General features: G+C 40.7%; 1 protein-coding gene across 3 annotated transcripts; it reads left to right on the forward strand.

Moving 5' to 3' along the window:
• Positions 1-255: 255 nt before the first annotated feature.
• On the forward strand, positions 256-11,002 carry letm2 (leucine zipper-EF-hand containing transmembrane protein 2). 3 transcript variants are annotated; one of them, XM_026322244.1, is made up of 11 exons: positions 256-494; positions 1,266-1,334; positions 2,952-3,486; positions 4,456-4,599; positions 5,179-5,322; positions 5,622-5,825; positions 6,080-6,199; positions 6,311-6,430; positions 7,083-7,181; positions 7,477-7,545; positions 8,487-11,002. In XM_026322244.1, the coding sequence occupies exons 2-11, from the start codon at positions 1,288-1,290 to the stop codon at positions 8,541-8,543; spliced, it is 1,539 nt and encodes a 512-aa protein (XP_026178029.1). In that variant the 5' UTR covers positions 256-494; positions 1,266-1,287; the 3' UTR covers positions 8,544-11,002. The 3 variants fall into 3 exon arrangements, with proteins under 3 accessions (XP_026178029.1, XP_026178030.1, XP_026178031.1); XM_026322245.1 differs by having other exon boundaries at positions 256-478; XM_026322246.1 differs by lacking the exon at positions 7,083-7,181.
• Positions 11,003-12,290: the final 1,288 nt, after the last annotated feature.

The raw sequence follows: 12,290 nt of genomic DNA on the forward strand, positions 1-12,290 counted from the left end.
AGTTTCTGGTTTTTCTGCTGAGTAAAAACTGTCCAGTCAGAGGGGAGTAGAGGCTGGATACAGTCAGCTGTTTAGTGTTTATATATGTTAATGAAACTGTAAGCTTCAAAACGGCTGGAAGGTCCAATACTACCTTCTTTGACGTGGGTTGACGCCCATTTTAACTAAGCGATATGAGGTAGAAAAAAAAACGAGTGATTCATCATGTTAAACATAGACGATCTTCGGCGGGTATATTACGCATGTGCGGTGTGACCTTCCAGTGCGGCTGCTTGCGCAGGCACGGTCAGCAGAGCTCACACGACGGTTTCACAAGCGATTTAACCGTATAAACCCACCGTAAATGGGTTTATCACCTCACCGGCCGCTACTCTCGTCGTTCTCGTTCACCTCGACTGGTTGTTGTGGATGGATTATATCACTCAGGGCCCACCAAGAAGCCTCTCTACGCCCAGCCAGCAGCGGCAGCCATAGCTCGGTCAGTGACGCTGGAGGTGAGTGGGCTGCCATTTCCCCAGCTAGCTTTAGCCGGCAGCGGGCTAAGGTGGTGGCATTTCGGGGAATATTGTTAAAATATAATGATAATTAACGTCACTTACATCTAATAGTAAGTTAACATCACGTGTTGGTTTATTGTTGCCCAACACAAAGCGGGAAGTCGAGTGTAATTTCTAAATTTCAGTTATCATCATGAAGCTAGAGAAATGTTTGGTATCTGTCAGCTGTGTTGAGCTCACCTGTTGTCCCAGCCCCGTGTCCAGATTACAATCCTGACCTTTTTGGCATGACTCACCTGGGTCTGTTGCCAGAGCAACCAGTCCTTAAACCCAAACCTGAAACAGCAGCCTCGGTCAGAGATGGGCAGTGGCAGGGTGAAGCTCATGCAGGGCAATTTTTATTTGGTGATCTTCATAAATCTTCCACCTGAGTACAGCCTCAGCTCAATTTATTTGCCTTTACTTAAAATGTAAACAAGTTAATTTAATCCAGGATTAACAAATCAAAGAATCAAACTGATGAGAATCAGCCAGAGCGGTTTAGCCTAACAACAGCGTGTTAATCTGTTACCTTTGTCATGGTAAGTTATTCATAGTTAACTCATTTGTAAAGCTTAACATCTGTCATCTTGGGCAGGAGACTGTTTTGGACAGTGTTATTTGTGTTGTGCTTGTTTATTTTTGTTTTTTCCAGTTTCCAACCTGCAGCTACAAAGATTCGTGTAATACTTGTATTCTCTTTTTCTCTCTTCATGTGGGCTTTAACAGAAAACTGTAATCTACACCAGCAATGGCAGCTTTTAGTCACCAGATGCTCCTTGCAGTCACAAGATCAAGGTAAGTTACAGCAACTGGCTGTGCAAAGCCAGCCAAGACCCTCTAAAGCTACCAAAACGTATAACTACTCCTGTACTTCGTCTCTACGTAATTACAACCTGTCCCAGGTGCCATCTCTGCACAGCACAGACTGTCTATGTTTACACAGTGTGTGCTGCACCGGAGCCTAATCAGTCTGTGCCATGACTCCAGTCACCCAGACGAGGTGCACGCACCTACTGTGGTTTTTACTGATAATGCAACATGAGAAACTGGGCTCCCAGAGTACAATATATTATCACAGTGAAATTCCAAGGTAGCTCGGTTTGTGTAAGTGGTAGCTGGTAGGTCGGGCTTTGCAGAGAAGTCTGAATGGAAGTTTTCGACCAAATATTCTGCGTAATATTGTGGCATTCTTTGCTTTCAATATCTCTGGATTTTTTTTTTTTGCATTATTGTGCAAATGTGCAATGCAGTTCAGTCATGTAAGTCATTTTGTCACAGTAACATGCCAAGAAACGCTGCAGTGTACCTCATGAATAATATAAATATTAAATAAATGGTCATCAAAGTCCTGTGGATCCACTGGTGTTTTGTATTTGTAGCAGCATCTGTGTGAAGGTGAAGAAGATAAATTTGATCACTAGCAGTGACTAGAGACAGAGAGGAGGTGTGTCCTGAACAGGATCGAGTGTCTGTGTTGTAGATATTGGGTCTGAACATATTGCTAAAACAATAAATAATGTTTGCTAGAGAAGTAACTGTTTCCTAGAAACAGCTGAATGGAGAGGCTCAAGAGGTGAATGGGTGTTGTGATGATTCATCGAAATATTTTAGAGTAGACGACAATGCTGAAAGGTTTACGTAACAGGAGTATCAGTCGCTGAATGCCGTGAATAGTTTCTAAAGCGCTATTAGTGGAGGTGCGGTGATATTTAAGTAAACCTTTCTAGGTCCTTTGCCAAACTAAAAATATATGCCAAGATCATTTTAAACAGACTATAATATCGTTAATTTTACATTTAATGTCATGTAGAGAATTGGTTATTGGTTGTGTAGATTTTTATAGTATTTACAGAAATCAGTTTTATTTTTTTTATAATTACTAGTTTTTATTGTTGCTTTCTTTGCCTGGTGCACTTCTCCTTAGGTTTAATTGATTTGGTCGGTACAGTCTGATTTTTTCACTGATGCTTACCAAAGAAAGGTGGCACTTCACTCAGCTAGTTAATTATTCAAGCATCCGAGACCCAGAAGGGGACATGTTACACATCTGTAGATGGGGTAATTTGGCCTAAAGCTGCCTAACATGCAAACAGCAGGGGGCTGTGCTTCTTTGTGATTGGCTGATGAGAGTACAATGGGCAGGAAGGACCAAATCAAGACAAAGACTTGTATAACAATGCATTTAAAAGTTGTCACCTCTGTGCGTGGTGTAGTGCTGAATAAGTAGTGAAACAGAGCATTTTTAACAAATTTAAAATCAGATGAATACAGTGTGTCACTAATCAAACAAAAACATGGTGTGCTTCTATCTTTAATGTCTTTATAAGTGATTTTCTGTTTGATAGACTTGCTTGAACACTGTGTTGCACGATTATATAATAACTAACCATCTCCTCTTTGCACTGTCAACAGGGGGTCATATTTATTCTCCAAGAGGCACAGCTGCTCCTCTCTGTCTTCCAAAACCTGGAATCTCCATATAGACTCTCCCCGCTACCTCTTGTCCTCATTCCCAATCAGGCACTCCCGCTATGGCTACCCCTTCTGTTACCGAAGCCACGCCCATGGCCGCAGCCATAGCTCCGTCCTTCTCGCCCGCTCTCTGCACAGCTCAGGTGTTTGGCTTCAGGATATAAAGCAGGCGGACCCTAAGGCCTCCACGCCCGCTGCCAAGGACGGTTCTCCAGGAGCAAAAAAGGAATCTGTGGCTACTGCACCCCATTCCCAGCCCCCAGCAACCCCCACTCCATTGTCCACCACAGCAGCCACTGTCCCTCCAGTGCAGGAGAGGGCAGTGGTGAAAAAGTCTCTGTATCAGAGGATTGTGGATGAGTTAAAGCATTACTATAATGGCTTCCGGTTACTTGGAATCGACGTTACAATTGCAGGCAGGATGGTGTGGAGGCTGCTGCATGGACAAGTGCTCACACGCAGGGAGAGGAGAAGGGTAAGAGCAGCCGAATGTGTATTACAGAATATGATCTGCTGATGGCTCATTTTGCACGATTTTATCTTCAACTGGAAAATCTTGTTAATTGTTGTGCATATAAAAGCCCACTCCATATGCACTTAGCAAGACATCAGAAACATCAATGCAGGGGTGAAACATAATCCTGTAGAAATTTAATGCAGTCCATAACACAGATGTGCCTGTAATGCAACATATAGGAAGATTGTAATTTTCAGTTTTTACTACTTAAATGATCATATTGAGCATTAAATTGACTTTGTCTTTAGCCTATTATCTAGCTGTGTTTTTGCCCTGTTATTTTTTTTCTGACATATTAGTCTGAGGTTGCGTCACTGTTGACACTTACAGAAACTGTTAACTTTTATTGCCACCTCTAACTTGCTCACAGTGCTGAACAGATCCAGTGTCAATACTTTCACTTGTCCCTACTGTTGACACGTGTATTCAGTTAGTTTTCTGTTACATAAGTTATGAAACAGCTGCCAGGTTATGCCTCAGCTACTTATTTTCTTATAAAAACTTAAAACTGTAAACAAAACAAGAACTGTTTATACCTATTGCAATTGTTTATGCTGAGATGTTTTTATGTAGTGAGTCTTAACCTGAATAAATTTCTCTTCTGTCACTTCATGTAGAGAAGACACTGTTCAGTCATTGATGACACACACACAGACACACACACAGACACACACACAGACACACACACAGACACAGTTACTGTATGTCTCAGTGACTGGTGGTACCAAGATGTACAATCAGGCATAATGACTCAGGTTGTGCACATGCTATGGTGAAACTATATTTGGGCTGTTTCAGAACAGACTGGCAGAGCTTTAGTGCATGTGCATGGATCTTGGGTGCTAACAGCAGTGCTATGGTGTGAATACTGGTCTATTTTAGCATCCACAGTTTCTCACTTCAGTGTTTGTTTTTCTGTGTTTACAGCTGATGAGGACTTGTGCTGACCTGTTCCGTCTGGTGCCCTTCATGGTGTTTATTATTGTTCCTTTCATGGAATTCCTTCTTCCTGTCTTCCTGAAACTCTTCCCGGAGATGTTGCCTTCCACCTTCGAAACAGAGTCCAAAAAGGCACGTGCTCATGTACACGCAGATAAACACACACACACACATACACATATATACACACACACACACACACACACACACACACACATACTGCTGGCTGATTAATGTGCGACAGGTTTCATCATGATTATGTAACTGGTCAGATTTAGCTGTAGCTGCTGTACTAAGGGTCTCTGGTTGTGCAGGCAGCTGACTTCATCTCATCTATGAAGTTATTTTTAACAAAATACATAGATCCTATCCAAACCAGCAAAATGTTCTTAAACTCTTCACAAACACTGGGACTGATCTTTTAAACACACACTTACTAATTGATCTGTGATTACACTAAATCACTGGTTTAGCTTTCATTTTGTAGACTTCAGTTCTGCTGCAGAGGAAACGCGGCAGGTTTCTGCACTTGGTTCAGTCAGATCAGATGATCCATGGTTGTTCTGGAGCACAGTAAACACTGTTCTAAAAGGAATAGAGCTTTACATCAACTTTTTCAGTGGTGTTTGAGTAGAAAAAGATTTTTGTGTCTGAAGGACATAGCTGATATTTTTAAAGCTAATCTTTGCCTCCTCTCTCTTCTTCACACAGGAGGAGAAGCAGAGGAAGGGTCTGGCTGCGAAGCTCGAACTGGCCAAGTTTCTCCAAGAGACTATCGCTGAGATGGCTCGAAGAAATAAGGCCAAAGCTCAGACACAGGATGAGACACAACTCTTCTCCACATATGTTCAGCAGGTAAGTTACAGCTTCTTTAGATAGCTGAAGATAAGAATCTTCTGTAGTTGTTAAACTGTAGAAAAACATTTTGAGAGTAAAGGATAGATGAACAAATCATGTCAGCTGTAGAGTGCAGGCTGGTTTCTGGGTGCGTTGGGAAGTAATATATTTTGGAGGTCGGTCCGGGGTAAAGAAAATGTTTCTCTCCTCTGACTGTGCTATTGACAACTCATTTTGTGGAGGTCTGAAACGGTTGGCACGGCTACATGACGTTGGTGATGGTTTCAGTGCTTCACAAGTGACTCTGTCCTTGGCAGGTTCGTGGCACAGGTGAGCAGCCTACAACCAAGGACATTGTCCGGTTTTCGAAGCTGTTTGAGGATGAGCTGACGCTGGAACATCTGGAGCGCCCCCAATTGGTGGCTCTGTGCAAACTGCTGGAGCTGCAGCCCATCGGCACCAACAACTTGCTGCGTTTTCAGCTGATGATGCAGCTCAGGACCATCAAATCAGATGATGAGGTGAGATGAATCAATAATTGGGAATTTGAGGCTTTGGATGATTTTTAGCCATGAGAGAAAGAAACAAACATGTTGCTGTGAAATTGACAAAGTCAGTGGGTCTTTAGAATTGAAAAGTTAGAATTAAAGTTTGAAAAATGATTTGTAGCAATGAAAATCTGAGGATAAAACTATTGAAATGGATATTTCAGTCTGCCAACCTCATCTTTTCTCAGGCTTGTGCAACATTATTTGACTGCCCTGTTTCTTCACAGATGATTGCAACAGAGGGTGTGGCAGCTATGAGTGTGTCAGAGTTACAGGCAGCTTGTCGTAGTCGTGGGATGAGGTCTCTGGGTCTCACCACTGAACAGCTGCGTATGCAGATGCAGCAGGTGAGCACCTGAATAAGAAACTAGATCCTGGATTCACAAATGTGTGATTCTGCAGAATAACATTGCCAGAGGCTTAAAAAGTTCTAATTTTAAGAAATGTTCTCCATCTAGTGGCTGGACCTGCACCTGAAGGAGAACGTTCCTCCATCGCTGCTGCTGCTCTCCAGAGCCATGTACTTGACTGACCTCAAACCAAAAGCTCCAGTCATCCCACCTGTTCCCAAACTAGAGGTTTGACTTTTACAATCTCTTTGAACATCTTACAGACGACACCACTGCATATTAAGCCATACTTTGCTTAACATGCCAGCTGTTAAAAAGTTGGTGTAGGTCACTGATTTATTATTTAGGATATCTGCAGATCTTAAACTCCTGATTTCAGTTTACAAAAAAGGCCTAAAAGTCTTAAATTTCACTTACAAAACTTTTAAACATTTTTATTCTCGCCTAGTACTATTGTTTGAGACCTCAAAGTATGTAAAATACAAATGGGAGTCTTGAACGAATGTTAATTTTAATGACTTAATCACATCACAATGACATATTACATTAAAAATGTTCAGAAATATCACAAAATATCTCTTAAACTTAATTTATGAAACAATGCTGTTCGTTTATTCTCCTGCTTCACTGAAAATTGACATTTTAGTTTACAGTCTGTACATTGGAGGTTTCAACAGCTCAATTTTAGACCATGATTAGCTTCCACACACATTAAACTGAGATTTAGAGAAAGTTCCCCCATCAGCAAATAAATGTGAAAATTGCACATACATCCTTGTGCACAGTGAAAACTACACACACAAATTCAGCCATTGGACAAGAAATAAAGGAGGAGTCTTTTGTGGGACGTGGTCTTCTTACCAGGTGTTTGTTTTTGCAGAAAGCGACTCCTCCTCCAATGGAGAATACAGGAACACACACAGCCTCAGTCAGTAGTGACATGTTGGCGGACCCTGCTCTCGTCATCAAAGACAGACCGGTCAGTGCACTCCTAAATCTTAGCCATAAAACATTCACCAGTATGAGATAAGCTGAACATCACTGCAGTTAATAGATTTCTATCAATACAGAAGATGAACTTGTCATGCTGAAGGGGCTGAGTGTACACGGACATGAGCTACATGTAGATCTGCAAAATAATACAATTTATAAAATCAGAAAAACTGGCAAAAATGTAAATATACTGCAACAGTAACCTCTTTCTGCCACAATCTGTGAAACGCTCACTGACTAACAGATTGCCATCTTACTTATTTTCTTTCTGTGCCCTTTAGGTAGAGGAGATGAGAGACAAGGCTCCTGTGGTCTCAGACAAGCCTCTGACTCCTGCTGAGGTTCTTCAGGTGAGCACCTGTTGTTGCTTAAACCTGTGGCCACCACAGAAACAAGAATGAAACTTCATGGGGTTTTGTCATCCAGTTAGTTTAACAAGCCTTAGATCTTTCTCACATGACATGCTAATCTCTGAGTGGGACAGAGCTGCTATTCAAGGAGACAGAAAGTACTTGAACAACAGGGAAAAGCATAGAGACCGTTTTAGTTTAGATATGTAGAAGTTTACGATCAGACATTTGAGAGAGTAGCCATCACAAATACAGAAAGCTAACAGCAAAGTAGGGACGGCAGAGAAGAGCAGCAAGTTAATCTGTGTGAAGTTTAAAAATAGCTGACAAATATAGAACTAGCACTGTCACACATGCTTCAAGTGTTTCTTCCAAGTAATTATTTAAAACCAGCCAGTCATGTGGCTACATGTCAAAACCCAAAGTGTTTTAAAGCCCTTAGAGCATTTGTTTAGTGGATCCACACACATCTAAAGAAACTGATAGCTCACAGAGGTTGGCGGTTTTCACAGTCCCTGGGACATACAGTAGGTTTCCTTAAGGTCTTACTAATTAGGTCAAGTTATATTTTAAACGAAAAGACCAACCATTTTCTAGATTTACAGTATCGTCAACATTTTCTTGCCTAATATCCTTTAAATTTGACCCAATTTGTAAGACTTAAGGAAATCTATGTCCTGTGGACTAGGAAAAACACCACCACCCACAAACAGATGAGTAATGATCTCAGACTCGCTCAGAACACATTTTGTGTTTCATATGGTCTTGGGAATTATTAAGTTATATAACTTGTCTATAACTATAAGCAACAAAACAATCATGACTGAAAGAACCAATTAAAAAATGAAGAATTCATTGTTGTTGCTGAGCTTCCCAACAAACCTCTCAAAGGGAAATGCAGAGTGTTTCAGTTAAACTAAGTTCTGTGACCTCTTCCACAGGCTAAAGCAGCGACAGAGGTGTCTCAGAAGAGCAAGATCAGTGCCAACGGTGTTTAAAGAGGAGCACGAGTCTCTGGACTGAAAAGGACATGAACTTTGCTGGACAGGCAGTCCACTGACGGTGCAGTTTCTCTGATCTAATGTTAAACGTGACGCCTAAACTGCCCCCTGCAGATCCTGGTCTGCTGTCTATCCCCATCCCACCCCCCCACCCCACAGTGTAAATTTGTAAATATCTTTTATAGTTTCATCCCTGCCATCACAGCAGCAGCTTTGTACAGGTTTTTTTTTTTTTTTTTTGCATACTTTTTTGACTCCAGTTGAGGCAGGAATCAATGAACTTTGTGGTTTAGTAGCTGTCCCACCTTCACCTTTGCTCAGTAAGCTGGACCATGCTGACGTGCAGTCGGCAGACTCTGAACCTGCAGTCGAATAAAACACAAAAGGTTGAGTCAAAATATCAACATCTTATTTGTTGAGATGGTGGAGCAGCAGAGTTGGACTGGCCCTGCTCTGAACAGTGTAGTTGCTTGCTGCTGTAATGGCAGCAAAGCAAAATGAAGAACAGTGTCCTATTAGACCCAGAGCTGACCACCGCTTACAAAACACTGAAACTATCTGTAATAGGAAGAACAGATTGTATTAACATATACATAGTATCTATTGTATTTTTACCACTACAGTGCTAAGATTTCTTAAAGCTGAGAAGAGAACATGCTTAATGTTGTCAATAAACATATAGTATTAATGTGGGAGAGAATCTTAAATCCCGAAGCTACAGCAGAGATTATTTTTGGTATTCCAGCTCTAAAAGAAGTAATTGTAAAACGCATGAGTGATTTGGCCACTTGTCCGACTTCGTTAAGTTCTTATAAACATGATGCTTTTATTGGAGAGTTTACTGCAGAAACGTACAGTTTTGTACAGTTTACAGTGCTTAGATTTATAAGCTTCTCATCCTCCATACACTCAGCTGGAGGAGAGTTTCTCCTCAGTTTTCCTTCCTTGCTATTGATCCATAGGCACATCCCAGAGGTGCATGGCATATTAAAGGATCGCTATTGAAGATTTATATTATTACATACGTGCCTAAAGTGAAAAGACGAGTGGGTTCATGTTTTCATTGCTCATCCGAACTGATTTGCTGTCAGTTTGTACTTTGTGTACCTCAGTGTATTTAAAGAGTTCAGTTGCACCTTCTCTCTTTAGCTGAATGTCTCCTTTTCCCTTCCCCTTTTGATCCAAGTATCAGTCCAAATCCAAATGAATCCTTCCTTATAATCACCAGTGTGGATACTGTTATATTTTTAATGTCCCCATGTTTTTTTTTTTTCTGAAATTCTGAGTGGGTCTGATGTAATTTATGCAACGTTTATAGCAGAGGGAAACAAATGGTGATTTTTAAAGAGTAATGTAACATCAAGCTGAGAGGTTTTTTTACTGCACTCTGGTTGAACATTTCAGACTTCTGACCACCCACAGCAGTACTAGGTATATTTTCCATCCATGTATTTTAAATGCATTCTGAATTTGCACATTAAAACAGGTTGATAATTAATAATCACAAGAAGCAGCAACAGATGAGGACACTAACTTTCTCAAATGAATAAAAGATAAAACAAGCGTAAATGCCACATTATTTTTCCCCTGAAGTTTAACTTGTACTAATTATGTCACCTCATTGCTACTTGTGCATAATTCACTTGCACCTAACTAGAGCCAATGATCCTGACAAACCAAACAACTCTAAACAGTCGTATCAAAGGAAGGAATGAAAACACATGATTTACATTTTGCATATATTTGTTTTCTTGAACTTGAGTTAAAATTTACTCCACACTTTGATGGCCACCTAGCTACTGATGGGTGGGGTCAGAAGGATGCTCTGTTCTGCCTGTAACCACATCTTAACAGTGAGTACACCCGTGTATCACTGCAGAAAGCTACGAAGTTAAACCACTGGAGTGCAGGAAAAAACAAATTTCACCAGGTGTTATGTGACGTCACTGACTTGTTGATAAAGTTGTGTCAAGTTGATGTGCTGGAATGACGTGTTGATCGGCTGGAAGGTTTCCAGACTTGACCCCTGGATGGCTGCTTGCTGTGTGCTGTACAACTGTACAACAAAAATGACACAGTAATCAAACAAATGTTTCTGCTGTGCCTGAGGCTCAGAGAGTGTACTAGACTGAAAAAAATGAACGCATTGTTTGACACCCACAGCTCATTTGTCCACAGATATTCCATCTAGAGTGTTTGTGTCCATTCATTCATCAGCATCATAGTGTGTGTTAACAACGCTGTGCCTGTAAACTTACAATACTACCTACTGCTACCACAGATGGAGTGATACATAAATACCACCACAGTGTGTCCTCTGTCTGCAGGTTTGTTTAAGAATTGAATTGGTGCCCAATTAGTTGTTACCCTGCATTATTAATGCAACACCTTACTGTGGCAATAAGTGTTGGGGTGAAGAAAAACAAGAATTTACATGAATAAAATCTTGAAACCCCTTACGGCTCTCACTTGTCTCCTTGTTGCCAACATTTATTCACATCAGCTGTTCTGTGGAAATATTACAGTTGTACAAATAGTTAAAGTTATTAACATTAATACTTTAAAGAAGTCACCATAAACACATCACTCATCAGTGGCTGCTGACTGCTGTGATGATTGTGTGTAGCATGACTTTTCCTCATATTAAGGACAGGGGCCATGATTAAACTTTGAAGAATTAGTCCAGTACAAAGCTAACACTGGGAGAGGAAGGACTACAGTCCAGTCACAGAACTGACAGACACAAACATTCACATTCTCACCTAGAGGCAAAATAAAGGATAAAGGAATATAGTAACCTAACCTGCATGTCTGTGGACTGTGGGAGGAAGCTACAGTCAGTCCATCCATTATCCACAGTAGGTCTGGTGGCTTGGGGGTCCGGGGGGGTGGTGGAGCCAATCCCTGCTGACACTGGGAGATAGGGTGGAACACCCTGGACAGATCGCCAGTGATCACAGGCCTGAAACAGAGAGACAGACAACTGTGCACACCTGCAGGCAAATCAGAGTCACCAATTAACCTAAAGGTGAAGGAACTTTAATTTTATCTCTCACTTGAGTCAAAACATTTATTTTTAGAAGTTTGACAAATATATGAACATATGATTTTTTTCACAGCCAGCAGGTGGCGCCATCTGTAAAATTTACCAATGCCTAATGTAATGTATTGTAATAGACAAATTATTTATTCATTAAATTTAACTAATTGCAAACACTAATTTGACTTCAGCAACTTTAGTCACATCTGGATGTGGATGTGTACTCGACTGCCTTGTACATACATATTATATTGTAAGCTAGACATTCATTTTATTAGATTTAAAGTGGTATTCTATTAGACTGTTTTTAACATGTTAAATAAATGATTATCTCATCTGCAATTAAGTTCATTCACAGGTCAGTTTTTTTATAAAGCTGTGGCTGTGGAGCCAAATGCTTCAGTTGGAAAGATGCATCTGACCCCAGGCCGCTATGTGCCTAACATTACCACTGACCTAAGTAATAAAACTACAGAATCAAAATTCCCTTTATAAAATGCGAAATATAGACAAAATACATGACAAAGATATAATATCAAATCAACACACAAATGTGACAGATCTGCATGCTAACCAGCTTGGGAACATCCCACTGGGGACAATAACGTTTTATGGTTATACTGTACGATTAATCTGATTCTGATTAATCTGGGGCAATAAGCATATAGATACAAATACCTAAAAATTGTACAGTACTTAGTTAC

The sequence above is a fragment of the Mastacembelus armatus genome, chromosome 9 (assembly GCF_900324485.2).
Source record: "Mastacembelus armatus chromosome 9, fMasArm1.2, whole genome shotgun sequence".
Taxonomy (NCBI): Eukaryota; Metazoa; Chordata; class Actinopteri; order Synbranchiformes; family Mastacembelidae; genus Mastacembelus; species Mastacembelus armatus.

What these genes read in the sequence shown, in the direction of transcription:
- letm2 (XM_026322244.1), top strand. Translation starts at nt 1,288, where the DNA reads ATGGCAGCTTTTAGTCACCAGATGCTCCTTGCAGTCACAAGATCAAG. An exon ending in CCATCAAATCAGATGATGAG is followed by an intron (nt 5,826 to 6,079) that starts GTGAGATGAATC and finishes GTTTCTTCACAG; the next exon opens with ATGATTGCAACAGAGGGTGT. An exon ending in CACCTGTTCCCAAACTAGAG is followed by an intron (nt 6,431 to 7,082) that starts GTTTGACTTTTA and finishes TTGTTTTTGCAG; the next exon opens with AAAGCGACTCCTCCTCCAAT.